Source organism: Chelonia mydas, chromosome 2 (assembly GCF_015237465.2).
Source record: "Chelonia mydas isolate rCheMyd1 chromosome 2, rCheMyd1.pri.v2, whole genome shotgun sequence".
NCBI lineage: Eukaryota > Metazoa > Chordata > Testudines > Cheloniidae > Chelonia > Chelonia mydas.
In genome coordinates this window covers 248,446,215-248,462,919 of record NC_057850.1, presented here as the reverse complement: position 1 = coordinate 248,462,919, position 16,705 = coordinate 248,446,215, and the positions used below count along the sequence as shown (strand labels likewise).

Sequence of the window (16,705 nt, the reverse complement as noted above, 5' to 3'; positions counted from 1 at the left end):
CAACTGGTACCCTAGATTAGTGCTTCTCAAGCTATCTGATGTGGGGGACCGGCAATTTTTTTTTCCAGTGTGTGTGCAGACCAGCAGCCGATGGCTCGTGGACCGGCACCAGTCCGCGGACCACCACTTTGAGTAGCACTGCCCTAGATTTTACATAAAAGACAATGCCTCTAGCCAATCCTGTAATAAACTATCTAAAAGTTTATTAACTAGGAAAAAGAGATGAGTTATTTACAGGTTAAAACAAGCAAACATATACACACAAATAAGTTACCCTTTAAATCCTAAGAGTGACAGAGTTGTAGTGATCTGTAAATTTAAAAAAAAAGGAGGACTTGTGGCACCTTAGAGACTAACAAATTTATTTGAGCATAAGCTTTCGTGAGCTACAGCTCACTTCATCGGAGGCATTCAGTGGAAAATAAAGTGGGGAGATTTATATACACAGAGAACATGAAACAATGGGTGTTACCATACACACTGTAAGGAGAGGGATCAGGTAAGGTGAGCTATTACCAGCAGGAGAGCTGGGGGGGACGGGACGGGGGGGGGGGGGGGGGAACCTTTTTTAGTGATAATCAAGTGGGCCATTTCCAGCAGTTGACAAGAACGTCTGAGGAACAGTGGGGGGTTGTGGGAGGAAATAAACATGGGGAAATAGCTCATCTTAAGTGATCACTCTGGTTACAGTGTGTCTGGTAACACCCATTGTTTCATGTTCTCTATGTATATAAATCTCCCCACTGTATTTTCCACTGAATGCATCCGATGAAGTGAGCTGTAGCTCACGAAAGCTTATGCTCAAATAAATTTGTTAGTCTCTAAGGTGCCACAAGTACTCCTTTTCTTTTGGCTTCAGTTCAGAGTCTCTGGTCCTGTTGGAGTTCAAACAGATGGAAAATTATCCTGTGGCTTTGTTTTATTTCCTTCCTTCAGTTTCCAAATCTACAGGACAAGCTTCCTTGCACATAGCATTTCTCAGATGTGATAGGGCCATTAACCAGTCCATTGTATTGTGATATTCCTTGATGGGCCTTCTGGATGTGTGGGGAGAGGATGATTCCCCTGCTTGAGTTCACAAGTTCAGAGCAAACATTTTCAAAGTTATAAAGCAAAGCTTACATATTTTCTTAAAGCACAGAATGCAGACACTGAGAGTGAGATTAATGCATGCAGCAACTTACAAACATTTCATAGACCCTAAACACTACATTCGTTCTTATAAGCCTAATACCTATTATGAGCAAAACTAATACACAGGTGAATTGGTCTGGACTCCAGCTATCGGTTTTCTCAGTTCTGAGTTAATGCCTGCAGCCTGGGCAAGAATTAGCATCTGGCCTGCCAGATTCACATCTCTAGAAAGGAGAGAAAAAGTATCTTGCTACAGTACTTGCTTAATTTTGGATTTAGCTCTTTAGTAATGAATAGGAAAGTGTGTATCACGTGCTTTGGATTTAAAAGACAAAACTAATAAGCTGTTGCAGAACAGTGAGCATGAACTCAATGGCAGTTTGAGTAAGGACTGAAAACTGAGTCAAGCCTTCAGGAATTGGCCATGCATTCCCTATAAATAGTGCTGGCTTGAGGCCTAAACTGCACAGGAAACTATATAGGACACCCATTTCGTAGGGACGCCTCCAGCCCAGTCACCACTTCCTCCCGTCCCCCTTTGCACACCAATATGGCTGTGGCTCCAGCCCCTTTACGGGTTTCTCCTTTCCTTGCAGCAGCACAGCTCTAGCCCATAAGCAGAGGTGGTGGCCAGAAGGGCACCAGAATTATAGGTGCTGACCGTGATTTAAAAAAACAAACAAAAAAATCCACCCTAAACATTTATGTTGATCTCTGCTGTATGGTTTTAACTGATGACAATAAGGGAAAAGTGTTCTTTTTCATTTAACCAATTGGCTGCTGCTGAGCATCCGACTAGAAAACACCTGCTGTGCTGCTGAATGTACCCCACATACGTGCCCATTGTCTTCACTTTTAAAACAGGACCACAACACCGTGGCAGATGTGATGGTGGAGGACTGTCAGTGAAAGGGTTCTATCAAGTTACATCAAAGCTGCTGTATTATTAATGTAGTCACGTTATGGGCATGCTCACTTTTCTTACTGAAATCGTAACTTGCTAATTTTGTAAAAATGCTTATAAACCTGGAGTCTGGTGTTTCCTTATCAAAATAGGATACAAATGTAGATGGGCCACATCAGCTTGGAATCTAGTCAATTATCTCCTTCTTACCTCACTCCCTAGCCTCCTCCCACTCTCCACCCCAAAAAAATGAAAACAAGTTTCAGCTTCTACACCTGTCCCTGAATCTTCTCCCAATTTTTGTGGTTTTACAATGACATTTTCCTATTTTTTTTCAGAATTTTTTTCTCTCTCCCTTGTGGTGGTGTGAAAGATCCACACAAACAACAGGGGAAACTGTCTGCTAGGGGAAACTGTGAAACTGACTAGACACAAAGTGCTGGCAAATGCACACAGTAAACAAACTGGACAGCAAAAGATAAAAGTAGCCTTCTGCTCTGTTTGTTTTCATGTATAGTAATCTCACAGGCTACTTGTACCAACAGTAAGAAAACGGGTTTTCTGAGCAGTGTGGTTTTTCCGTCAGTGGTGTTCTTTTCAAGTCTCAAGGTCAGACTGCTTAACATTTTTTTCCTTTCGCATGACATGTACTGTATGTTCAGCTCATGGGCTGTAGTCTACACTACCATACTAACAATGCAAGTACATTTGCATCATGTCTGTACTGATATTGCCCAAAAGGCTAGTGAATGGGAAGAAAAGTCGGCCTCTAAAGCTACTTCAGGATATAAAAAGAAGGCACCTTTGGCAACTGCATCCTAGTAACTGTTGCTATAGAAACTTTAGCTGCCTTTATTCTCACTGCGACCTTGATTTTTCTTAGCAGGCTACTTATAAATAACATATATATATATATATATATATATATATATATATAGAACGAGGCATATTTCTATAAAACTTTGTAACTCTTTTGCTCTCATCTTAGTCTATAAATAAAAGGAATTTAGAATGGAAATCCTCTTAAAACATTTGAAAGTTATAAAATGAATCCTAATCCTGTTTTAAAGTATCTTTATAAAGGTATTTGTTGTGTTGCTCTGTTTCACTGAGGCAATCTATACTAACACATAAAACTCCGTCTGCAACCTGTTTTTTTTTTCATAGTTACCAAGCATACAAAAGTGGCATTTTAATGATGAGCTTTACTTGCAGACATATTAACAGCGCTTTTGTACGGTGTATCACAGTGATGCTACAGTCTGATGCCCCTCAACTGTAATACTAATCCTTTGCACTTACATATCCTCCATCCAATGATTTCACACTACTTCACAAATGTTAAGACACTCACCACACTCCTCTGAAGAGGGGAAGTAAATGTGCCCCATCCTGACGAATGGGGCAGTGCATTTACGTAGTTTTATGTACGTTGCTTTACACTGTCCCATGCTGCATTTCTCACCTGGACCGTGGCAGTTTGAGAGAGGTGAATAACTTGCATGACCACAAATACCATTCAGTATACAGCATCCTCTCACACAGCTGCTACTCCACTGACAATGTAACACCGCCCCAACGGTGCGGGGAAACTGTTGAATTGAAGGGGAGGATATACAGAAAGCAACAATGGCAGTTTCCTTTATTCTGCTGCTGACAGCTATAACAGCTAGAGCTCTGGTTTGTCTGAAATTCATAAGCCTCCATTTACTATTGTTGTTGTTAATTGTGTATTATTGTAGCTTCCAAAGGCTCCATTCAGGATTAAGGCCTCACTGTGCTTGGCGCAGTACAGAAGAGAAATCCCTTCGCCTGAAGGGTTTACTACCCAAAAACGCAGACAGACAAAGGGGTAGAGGTTAGGGATGCAGGTTGCAAGTAAATGAACTTGGTGAAGATTGGACTCACCTTTGTTATTTACCTGGGGGAAGGAGTGGGGAGGAAACGGGGAAAGCAATAGCTACAGCTCATTGGCTGCTTAACTGTGGTCTTCCGGCTGGGTCTCCTGGGTGTCTCGGCCGAGGTGAGTCTTAAGGAGAATAGGGTAGTGGCTGCTGGTATATTATCAGGGAGTATTTGCCATGCACAAAGGCAGCCTGGGAGAAAATCTGGAGGTGTCTGAGGGCTTAGTTATGCAAAGTGCTGAGCATGCTGGCCCCAAACCAACAAAGTGTGTGCTTAACTTTAGGCGTGAGTCGTTCCACTAAAGTCAATGGGGCTGCTTGTGCTTAAAATGAAATACGCTTCAATACTTCACTGGATTGGGGCTGGTGTGTTCAGCATCTAAGAGAAGTGAGCCCAGTTGGCATCTTAAAATGCCATTAAAGAATATGTCATTTTGTAAAGAACTGGATGCATTCTTTTAACTGTCGAAGCTCATGATCCCATTATGCAGTAATTTAATAAGCAACACTAATTACAATTACAACACTTATTACAATCCCTCGTAGTGGATAGCATATTTAAATGAACTTACCTAAGTTATGATGTAAATAACATACTCTTCATCTACTTTGTGTTAAAATCATATTGGAATGTGACTAGTGTGTTTGTGGCAGGAGAGCCCCTCACTTCAGTGTAAAAAACACACCAGAAAGTATGCATACAATCTTGTGAAAAATGCTATAGCTTACAGAGCGCACACTTTAGTACCCCACTCTTAGGGCTAGATTGTATATTTGAAATGCCTCACTTGTGAGTGGATCATTGGCATCAAGGACTGAACCCATGACCTCTGGGTCTAAAAGCATGAGCCAGTACTACCTGAGCTAAAGTAGCTAGCTCTTCTTGGTCCAGGGCTCATCAACCGCAGCGAGTGGGTGTGGGTTACACATTTACAATCTGCCCTAGTTAAGGGGCAGTGCATTCCCATCCTGCCCAAGCAACAGCACAGGATCTTCCCCCTTGCTACAAAGGTGTAGCAGTCTGCTACTGGCCCACACCAATAGTAGATTGCAACCTCCCTTTGCTGGTTTGTGCACTACGGGATGGAGCTAAGAGTGCCCACTCCCCACCCACCACCTTGAGAGAGCAGCTGTGGGCGCACAATGTTTGTTTACTTCTGCATGCCTGAAGTCAAGGGCTAGGGAGGCCATACAGGGGTAAAGGGGGTTCCTATTCCCATTTGCACAGGTGCATAGGTTTGGCCACGATCTGGCTCTCAGGGTATAGGATTTATATGTGTCTGAACTGAAAGCCAGTGGTTTTTGTTTTTTTTAATTTGTTTTGTGGTTGCAAGTCAATGAGCATGCAAAAGTCAGTGGACAATCTGAGCCTACATCAATCCCCTCTGTGTGATACCTAGACTTTAGCTCATTGCCTAAGTTGCCAGAGCCTCTCAGGGAGCACACCCTCTTATTTCACATCAATTATTGTTGCTGGGCTAATTTAGTAAGTCCAACCATACTCCCTTATACTCCCTATTTGGCTTCAAGCCTAAACAAGCCTTGGAAGTCCAGTGGTCCCCTCTACCTACTAGATGCAGGCTTTTACCCCCGCTGTGTTGCTAAGAGAGTGTTTCTCATTCTATTAAAATTTACCAATTAAAATTTATTTCAGTGATTTCAGCTATAAATATCTCCTCTCATTTTCAGAATCTTTTAGCTTATTGTTATGCCAATCCACAATTTTTATAGGAGCTGTGAAGATTCCTTATCACAGTTTTATTTTAATTTAAATAGTCCAGTTTGTACCTATCTATTTGGCTCCAACTTTTGCTGTCTGTTTATAAACCATTGTATGTAATAGATGGAGTTGGACTTTTGCTATCTAGGACAATTGAGAGTACAGACCTCTGCACAGCCCCTCTTATGCTTAGAGACTCGGGGGGTGACAACATTAACAGCTGTGAATTGCTACCTCCTAGTACCATATGGCTATCACTGTGTATATTTTCAGGCTCTGAAATGCTGTGATCCAACACACAGTAGTTCACCAATCTTCTTTCACTATAGAGCCCAAGTAGTTCATTACAGCGTGGATCAGCAGGTTACTGGGTTTGTCCAGATTAAAGACTTGAGCCAGAGCATTTTGTAATTATGTCCCTTAGCTATTACTACCTGGACTGCCCAATCTGTGTCATTATTTAAAATGAGGCTTAATCTTAGTTCCTTTAATTTTCTGTACTGGTGCCAGCAAACTATGGTGATTATGGCCTGATGGATGGATGGGTAGATTGGTGCTTTTAACTGTTCTTAATCGATGACACTGTAATTGCATTGTGATTAATTGTACAGCACCCTGTGAAGGATGTTATATTAATGTAGCTTCTTGTGGTTGCCAGTCTGAGTGAAATCCTGTCAGACGCTTTCTCCTGGAGCTGTAGAGCCTAAAGAGTCTGCTACAAAATCCAAAGGGGAAGACTTTAACATCCTAAGTAAAATCCTGAGATCCTTTTAAAAAAAAAAAAAAAGCACCTCAGAGGGAATAGGGATGGTTCCCAAAGAATAATCGTAAATGGGAGCCCTTCCAGCTAACAAATCCCTTATGGCTTCTTCATAGGACACAGCCACTTTTAAAATTTTTCTTTTCCATGCAGTGTTTCTAAATTCTATGCACAGCCTATGGATCAACACTCTTTGTGGGGGAGTTTTTCTACAGTAAGCTCACTGGGAATTTCAGGTGCGAGCAAGTGTAACCTATATTAGGAAAGTATAGGTCTTTGTCTCCTTTGGTGTAAGAGGATGAAAGGCTATTACAGATATTGGTTAATAGAGTTCTTTAGTTCAAGTGATAGAGGCTCATGCTTTTAGTACAGAGGTTCCTCAAGTTCGAACACTGCTGAGTCCCTGGTAGTGTACTTTGTACATGTACTCCATGGTCATACAAGATTCTTTCTTATTAGCAATCTATGATATACCTGTCAGGTCATCTTAAGTTAGTGGGAAGACTGCCAGATTGCAGGGAGTTGTAAGCATAAGTAAACATACACAAATTAGTGTTGTATTACAAACAGAAGATATTAGACCAGGTTTCTGTCACTCCCTTCAGCACCAGGAAGGGTTACCGCACCATTCCTAGTGCTTTTCAAAAGAGAAAACAGGCAGCCTTTTCATGTACATATGAGTGGCTGGTCCAGTTCCCTTACACTCAAAAAGAAGTCACCCTAGGCAGTGATGGTGGCAGTGAATCTGAGGGGGACCTTCTAGTGGCAGTGCAGTCCAATCTCATGGTGCCAGGAGGCTTATCTGAGATTTGGTGTGAGTGGTCAACAACTCAATATTTTCCTCTTTTTTAGCCACAGCCCTTCACCTATTCATAACAGTGATTGAAGAGGGTCTCCAGAGGGAAAGCATTCCAGAAATCCTTTATCTGTGCTGTATTTGGAGACAAAGGTCTTGCTAACTTGCATTCAATGGCAAAACTTCCATTGACTTCATTTGGAGCAAGGCTAATGAAACATGATATCCTTCAAGCCACATACAGCTCTCTTCAGATGTTTCAGCAACACCTGCTCTCCTCAGGTGATTAAAATAAACAAGAGCACAGTGAAACAACCCAGTGGGACCACTTGAGATTGTTTTTCAGTGAAGAACTGAGGAAAACCTTTCTGTGCTTGGACCAAAAAAAAAATCCCAAGCAAAGTTTAGTCAGTTTTTCTTAAAAAAAGGAATGAGCTTTACAAAAACTTCTCATGGCCTGCCTGGCCATGCTGCCTCAAAGTAGGCAAAATGAATGTTTCTTTAGAGTCAAGAAGATTGGTTCCTCAAATCACTGGAAAAATATCCTAAGCATACCATGGACACTGTTAGGTGTCTGCAGTATCAGGTGAAAGACAAAAATCTAATGAATATCTAGCACCTGGTGACAATACATGCCATCCTGTTGGGATAGGGGACTTACTTGAAAGTTCATGTTGCACAGCGGAAACGGTCAGACCACAAATTCAGAGTAAACACATAGATTTTAGAAAAGAGAACAGCTTGATTTTTATTCCTTTTCCTCTTCACCAAGCCTGTAATGATAAAATCAAAGTAATACAAGAGTTGTGGCTCTCAACAAAGTGAACCAAAGTAGGAAAGCTCAAGAAGGAGATTCTTTTCTTAGACTGGGAGCAAAAGAATTGAAAATGTCTCTGCTTTTTTCATGTAGCATAGTCAATATGGACTAGATCTTCAGAGGGTGTAAATCAGCAGGGCTCCACTGAAGCACACAAAATCAGATTATATTTTCATTTGCACAGTTAATAAAATGTAAACTATAGGGTGAAGGGTTTCTACCTTCATCTAAAGTCCCATGCAGTGATAGATATGGATGCATCTTGCAAAGCTTCAATATTTCTTTCTTTCTTTCTTTCTTTCTTTCTTTCTTTCTTTCTTTCTTTCTTTCTTTCTTTCTTTCTTTCTTTCAAAGCAGATTTATTTAAAACCTTGTGCTTGACTAATAATCTTAGATTAAGCTTCTGAAAGTGTTGTTGAATCCATAATATTGGTGTCTGGCACTGGAAGACTTCAAAACCACTGACAATGCACTGAAGAATTATCTCAACCCCAAGATCACATTGCTACCTTGTAGTATAAAGATATGATCTATACCATATACATAGCTGTTTTTTCAGGAAACAGTACTGTGACACTTCTCCCGCACCACCACCGTCACCACCACATGACTGACTTTGAATCTATTCTAATTTTGGCTTGAATTCAAAGATTTACTTTGATTTGCTTATTATTAATTATTTTATTTTATTTTTATTTATTACTTCTTTTTGGTTTGGTGTCTATTTCTATTTTGTTTTGCTAAACATTGTGCTAAAAAGCAATTGTGCCTGAAACACCCTATTGTGTAATGGAGTGAGAGGGTTCTTATTATTCTGTCACAAGACATGTCATACTTGTTGGATGTGTTTGCCACTCCACATGACTGGTGTAGAAGTGTTTTACAGGATCAGCTGACTGGATATTGCTGATTAATAGCCCTGACTGTAGACAAGTTAGAGAAATTTGATTCTTCTTTTTCACAAGTAGAGGTTCAAATTCACCATCCCCAATGTGGAGCATGTTGCTCTGTTCAAAGTCACTGCTTGGAAATTATTCTTTGTCATTAAAATGCCTTCACAAAGCCACATTATTGTAGCCATTTCTAACCATGTCAGCCAGAGCTTTTACAGAGCTATAAGACCCTTACTAGGCTCTTACCTATCCAATGCATAAGCAGATAGTTGCTGGAACAATTGTGTAAAAAAAGGCATGCAAGTTCTGCTGAGTTCCTCTTTTCCTGTCTGTGAGATGGATCTGGTACCCTTACCAAATTGCTATTGACATGGTTGCTTTAGTAACTGGTAGAGTTAGTTGTAATTAATGTACTTTGTTTCTGTGTATGGCATCGTGTTTTAGGGGAAAAAAATTGTAAGGAGTCGTGAAATTTAATGAGAGAATGTTTTGCTTGCGGCATGCCATGTAATAAGGGAATTTGCAAGATGCACAGACTAGAAGCTTTCCTGAGAGAAGCAGAAAAGTCATTGCAGCAGTTTAGGTAAGGATTTTCTTGGAGTGGATGTGAAATCCCAGGCTCCTCTAGTGAGTGGACTGAAGGGCTGGGCGCTTAGATTAAAGGTTCACTGGTCCCAGAGAGTGAGTAGAAGGTCAGGCTGAAGGGTTGACAGCTCAGGTCACATAAGAATATTGAACCAGATCCTTCGCTGTCATAAATCAGCACAGATCCAGGGGTTTCAATGGAGCTTTGTCACTTTACACCAGCTGAGGATCTGTTCCAGCATCTCAGCAGTTCTTGAGATAATTGTAAGGGGTAAGGGAAGCCTTATTTATTGTTATAGTTAATGACCTGGTTATCAATCCTCAATTCACCTTTTTAGGGTGGATCTTCTCTGCATACTGTAAGCATTCAACCTTAAATGTAATATGTAATCTGAACTTTCACATGAGATGGAACCGCTTGCCTGTATGTTTCTATGGCTGTGACTTTCAACTGAAAGCAGCCAGTGTCATCTGTAGGAAAATCAGTTCCTCCATCTTGAAGCCACCTGTAATTAGCTTTATTTTCTATTATTATTTGTAGCACGTGTCCAACGGGATATAGATGCCTAAAGGCTGGTGAAAATCCTGATCATGGCTATACAAGCTTTGATACTTTTGGCTGGGCCTTTCTCTCTTTGTTCCGCCTGATGACACAGGATTACTGGGAGCGTCTCTATCAACAGGTATCAGATATTCTCGTTAAACCATGAAATAAATCAGTCATCCACTTACAATGATATATTGGTCTGTCTACATAGCGAGTTAGTGTGTGGCAAGTCAGGGTGTGAATCTATAGCAGACTAGCTTGATGCGCCCTATCTCGCTGTGTGAAACAGGAGCGTGTTGAACTGCGCTACAGAACTTTTAGTGCGCAAGGGCTACACAGCAAATTAGTGAGTGGCAAGCTAGTGTGCTGTTGATTCATTCCCTGGTTTGCTATGCACTAACTCACTGTGTAGACAAGTCCAAAGTCAGTAACTGAAGTTAGGAGAAAATTGATGGTGATTAGACACAGAATGAATGACTATCCTGTGTACATCCTGGTCAGGAGCCATCAGTTGCTGCAGTGAATTTTTAGGAGATGATTATGTCAGTGGATGGCTAAGGAGGGCTGGTAAATGGGAGAAAGAAACTCTCGTTGGGTAACTTGTTTGAATCTGAAAGATGTCACCATGTAATGACTGTTTGGTGGCTGGTGTAAAAGGAGTTGGTGATCCCAGTACCGCTCAAAGGAGAATGGTTTCCACCTTACAAAAACCATCACTTCCCTTGGCATGCTTCTTGACAGTTGCAGCAGTGACCAAGAATTAAATAAAAAGAAAAGGAGTACTTGTGGCACCTTAGAGACTAACCAATTTATTTGAGCAAATAAATTGGTTAGTCTCTAAGGTGCCACAAGTCCTCCTTTTCTTTTTGCGAATACAGACTAAGATGGCTGCTACTCTGAAACCAAGAATTAAATGGAGAAGGAGACTAAATTGTACCCACACACCTAGAAGTGTTCTCCTCAGAGCAAATTTTCCATCATGGAGGCCCTGAGGTTCATGTGCAAAAATTGTCTGAGAAATAACTTGTAACTTTCATGCACAGTTGTAGTAACTGTGTGTGCAAGTGAACAGGTCAACTAAATATTCATTCTTGCATGCATTTGCTGTAATTGTATGTGCAAGTCTCAGGAACTGCATGCAGAAATTAGGCACAAAATTGCATGCACATGGTTGTGTGTGCAAATGGGCTTCTGCCCACTGAAAATTTGGTTCTCCATGTCAAGACTGAAGCACTTTTGTATGGAAATCAGGGAAGGCTGTACTGCCATAGACCATGCTATACAGTTCTTCGAATAAACTGAGGACTCCAGTTTCCTGTGCTACCATCTACACAATTTATTTTTATCTCATGAAAACTGGTAACACATTGAAATAGAAACAAATTAAATAACTGTAATTCACTTAATGAGTGCAAAATTGCAGGTACAGATTTGGAAGGTTCAAGTTGCGACTGTAAATAGGAAGGCTGAACAATTAGCATTTAGTAATAATCTGTACCTTATTCCCTGATAACCAGAAACTTCTACGCTTAAACTCTGTACCGTTTTCTTTTTATTTTAACATCATCTTAATAAAATTATTAAATGCACCACTGTCTGAGGGCAAGTTCTATATTAGCACACACAATTTATAGTCAGGTGGCAAGTTTCTGAAGGACTGTATTCAAAGGAAATCAGTGTGCTGACTTTTTAGGTGAAGAATGCTTCTCCGCAATTGCTTATAAATTTATCTGTTATCAAACAAACTCAGACACAATATTCATGAGAAAAACACTCATTTTAAAAATACATCTTGCTGCATGACACAATGATCACCTGATTAAATTATGGCAATTTCATGATGAGAGTGTAACTTCCTATGATGTGATTATTTTTATATTGAACAGGTTTCTGTTCAGCCTGTTAGCAAAAATCTAATTTAATTAAAAGTAAATATAAGTCTTTTAAAACACTGTGGAAACCTTAAACTTAACTATGCATTGGACTCTTTATTTTTGTGCTTGCAGACTCTGAGATCTGCTGGGAAGATCTACATGCTCTTTTTTATGCTGGTCATCTTTCTGGGCTCATTTTATCTGATCAACTTGATCCTGGCTGTAGTGGCCATGGCTTATGAAGAGCAGAACCAAGCCACTATTGCTGAAACAGAGGCAAAGGAAAGGAAGTTTCGGGAAGCCATGGAACTGTTAAAGAAAGAGCAGGAGGTCTGTAAACTATTCTCTGGTTAGTCTTAGCCTGAACAGGCAATACCACAACACTCAGTCTTTATTCTAAACATATGAGACCAATGAAATAAGGGCTCTCTTGAAAATGAGTAGCTGGTTATTGTCTTATTCGGAGGGATTACAATCTTTTCGAGAACAAATGTAATGGTAATGTTGTGACCAGTAAGGGCTTTCCTACACACAAAAGCTGTACTGCTTTGCCTCTACCAGTGTAGTTAAAATGGTGCAACTTCCCCACACCCTCCACCTGCCCGACAGCATCTACACAGTGATATTGGTATGGTATATAAGGCATTTTTATACTGGTCTATCTATGTCCATACTAGTGATTGTACCAGTACGTCTACTTTGGTAAACATCATGCCCCTACATGTTACATAGGAACAAAAACTGTGTGTAGAACTGAACTAAAGTAGCCACACTTCTCTTCTGTACATGTTAACCAAATTTCTTTTCTCATTTGCTTTATTAATCTTACAGTTTCAAACCACTATTAATATCCTATTGTTTGACAAATGAGAGAATACGTAGGGTCCCCTGTTTAAAATATTTAAAAATTTGGGCCTATACAGGGAGTTCTTGGACTTACGACGCCCGACTTACGTCGGATGCCACTTACAATGCTTTTCAATTGACTGCCCGTTTCACCCTTATGACGCTTGTTTCACCTTTACGATGCTCGGTTTGCATAAAGTTCGCTTGAAATCACTTCCTGGTTGCGTTATACTGGTATGGAGCTGGAAGGGGTCACTTCTGATTGGCTTTGAGGCAGCAGGATAGCTTGTTGCCGGGTAGGGTTGCCACTTGTTTTTGATTGGCTCACAGCCCTGGGCTCAGCCAATCAGAAAGCTTGAAATGTGATTTTCTGAGGCTCAGCATGTGTGCCATTCTCCCTGGCTTTCTGAGCCTGTGTTGCCAGCATTCTGAACAGCATATGTGAGTTTGTCCATAGGCTCCAACTTTTCCCAGCGCTGGTGGGTGCTCAACCCCGCCCTTCATCCTTGGCCCCACCCTGACTCCACCCCCACCCCGCCTCCTTCCACCCCTGCCCTGCCCCCATTCCAACCCCTTCCCCAAAGTCCCTGCCCCAACTCCACTCCCTCCCTGCCCCTATTGGACTCCTTCCCCAAATCCCTGCCCTGGCCCCATCTCTTCCCCCAGCGCGCCGCATTCCCCCTCCTCCTCCCTCCCTCCCAGCGCTTGCTGCCGCAAAACAGCTGTTTTGCGGCGGCAAGCACTGGGAGCTAGGGGAAGAAGCGGGGACGCAGCGTGCTCAGGGGAGGCGGTGGAGGCGAGCTGGGGTGGGAGGGCGGGGAGCTGCCAATGGGTGCAGAGCACCCACTAATTTCAAATTTCAATCGGCTCCTATGAGTGTATATGTTTATTTGAATGCTGTTTACAAAATACAGTGCACAGTAAATACATTGATGTTGCAACATTAGATATCTATAATTCATTTAGTACAAAAATCTCGGTTATTGTGGTGAAAATAGCATATCAGGCTTTGGTTCAGGATCCAATCCCCCCTTCATACCATTGATTCCTATGGGAAAAGTGGTTTCGATCTATAGTGTTTCAATTTACAACTCATTGCGAGGAACGAATTGTGTCGTAAGTCCGAGGACTCCCTGTACAGATAAAATCTTATGTTACAGACACTTAAACAGGCACTTCCTGAGATTAAGCTTTCCACACCATGAAATGGAACTTGATTTAACTTGGGCTTCTGGTCACATCTACTCCCCAACTCCTTCCCCTGCTCCACTCATTCCCAGCACCACTCTCCTTGCCCAATCAGCCCGTCTCCACTCAGAACCTCATCCAATCTCAGTCTCCCCCCACACCCACTGGCTCCCAGTCCTCCCTTCATTTCGCTCCCCAGCTCTCAGGCCCAGTCTCCTTGTCCAGCCAGTCTCAGTCTTCATCCCCTGGCTTCCAGTTCCAGTCTCTGGCCCCTGACTCCCATTGTCCAGATCCATGCAGACCCAGTCTCTCCCATTCCTCCCCACCTGCTTGCCTTCCCCCAACCAAACTTTGTCTCTGCTCTCCTCCCCCACAGGTCTGTCTGTCTTTATTTTTTCCTCTGCATTTGAATCAGGCAGCTTCCTCCTCCACACTGCTTATGCCCAGCAGAGGGATCATTGAGAACACAGGAGAGACAGGCTCCCTGCTCTCAGTTCTGGTGTCTCACCTTAGCCCACCATAACCCAGAGCTACAAATGCAGGGAAAATCCTGCTCATCCCCCAGGCTGGAACATGCCCAGTGCAGACAAATTCTTTAGGGATTTGAATTGCTGAGCTCTAGCAAGTGTCTACTGAGCATGTGAAAACTGTGATTTTTTTCAAAGGCTTATAACTTATCCAAATTCAGGCAGATTTTCACAGAACGGCAAAAGGCACATCTCTGATGCAAAGGATGGCCCCTTCTCAAATTTCAAATCCCCCCTTCAAAGCATAGGGACACTAGAGCTTCTTAAAGGAAAGGTCACCAGAATTACTTATCATGGGCAAAACAATGTATTTTTTTTCTTAGCGTCATTCTCAGAAACAGCTTCATCATTTTGGCTGAAACTTTCTAAAAACAAAATTCAGCCTGAGGCAAGCATGGAAAATTTCAGCCCAAACAGTTAAAATTTGGCAAAGTTACAAGCAACTGAAAAAAAGTATCATACTGGGAAGAGTAGGGCAACCTTAATAGCACCATTTTTGGAGGTAAAGAAAATGTTATGGCAAGCAGAAAGGAGAATTTAAACTGTTCAGAATGGCACTTACGCTACGTGATACAAAGAGAACGCAGCTCTAATTGAAAGGCCTGCTTGGGGCTGATCAGTCATCTTATACAATTGGTCCAACACATTCCTGAGGCTGAAGCTAAGTCCAAAAGAGTCATTGAGTCTTTGAGAGGGAAAACACCTCAACATACCAATTAAATCAGTTGACTCAAATAGGCAAGGTGGGGGAGGTAATATCTTTTATTGGACCAACTTCTGTTGGTGAAAGAGACAAGCTTTCAAGCTACACAGAACACTTCTTTAGAAACACAATGTATCTGAGAACAACACCCTAGAAAAGCGTCTGAAACCTCCCTCTTCTTCTCCTGTGTAAGCAGTTTGTTCATGGAAGATGTATCCCAAAAGAGTTAAGTTTTGCTGTTGTGTTGTAATCTGTTTGATGGAGGATAATAGAGCAGCCTCCACTCCTTAAAATACATGACTGATTCTTTTTACAACTGTTAACTTGCTGCATTACTTTGACTGATGTCTGTGGGAGTGGGGGGATATTCTGTTTCTTACGGGCGATTGCTTGTTTGAGTCTGGTGGCTTACAGAAAATAACAATGAAGATTCATTAGGTTCCACTATATCTGGGAACCTGTAGCATTGTTCAGTGATTATCTGATACCTTCTGTATTCTGGCAAGGAACCTGCATATGAGGGCCATGCTTAGTAGATAATCAATGGCTGTGGCTCTTTCCAATTGGTTGGCACCCCCAAAATTAATCTTATTTGTTTTGCTCAAGTCTGATTTTTACCAAGTTTCCATTAGCCTCTTTGGAGGTGCAAAACTCCCTGTTCTTGCCTGAGAGAATCCCCAACTCTCATCAAATGCTTCATTGTGGGATTGCAGCTTCTTTTCTAATATTTTGATTTTTCTTTCCTGGCTTTCCACTGACTTTTCAAGACCATTGATTTGTGCTGGTAGGCTTTTTTGAATTGAGCTGCAGCTGGGTTTCTAGCGGCTCTCCTGTTATCAGAATTTTTGTGCAGTGATTCCATAAGATAGCTGACGTGGAGAACATGAAGCAGAAGCATGTGGAGTTGAAAAGTCTGTCTTATCTTCTTTTACAACCGTGGTTTGCATTTGTCGCCTCAGATCCCTGATCAGAGCTGGCGCTGTCACTGCTTGGGATAAGATTTCATTTCTAAAAATGTGTCAGCTGAAGTACCTAGCGTTATTAGTATCATCCTGTGAAGAGTACAGAGATCTTGCAATGCACAGCCCAATGGCAGCCAGCTGGGCTCCACTCCTATTCAACTTTTTTGATTAAAGGAGCACTGGGCCTAAAATTCCACTGGCCTAGTTTATTCTGAATGGAAGGCATACATATGACTCACATTGTGCTGTCTGTCCACACTGGAACACTAGTTGTTAAAATATATAAGAATCTCGCTCTTGAGTACTTCCGGAAACAACATTATTTTATGGAAACTTAGTATCCTGAATGTGTTGCTGGTGAGTCATCAAGTGGATAAGTGGAGATGTTAGATTATTGCAGTGGTGAAATGAGGGAGCTGATAGAATTTTTTTAAGACCATGGTAAGTCAAATGGGATATTCTTATAGTTAGTTAACTATTGTGACCTATCCCTTTTTATATAATTCTAACCTTCACCGTGAGCTGACACTTATCAAGGAAAACTA

The 16,705-nt window shown here is 41.6% G+C and overlaps 1 protein-coding gene across 5 annotated transcripts in view; it reads left to right on the top strand.

Moving 5' to 3' along the window:
- Positions 1-16,705, top strand: part of LOC102931383 (sodium channel protein type 5 subunit alpha) — a 314,377-nt gene that overhangs the window by 124,311 nt on the left and 173,361 nt on the right. For all 5 annotated transcript variants that reach the window (XM_043541607.1, XM_043541605.1, XM_043541603.1 and 2 more), the window contains exons 9-10: positions 10,055-10,196; positions 12,067-12,264. In XM_043541607.1, the coding sequence (XP_043397542.1) occupies positions 10,055-10,196; positions 12,067-12,264 (340 nt within the window). The remainder of the gene's footprint in view (positions 1-10,054; positions 10,197-12,066; positions 12,265-16,705) is intronic.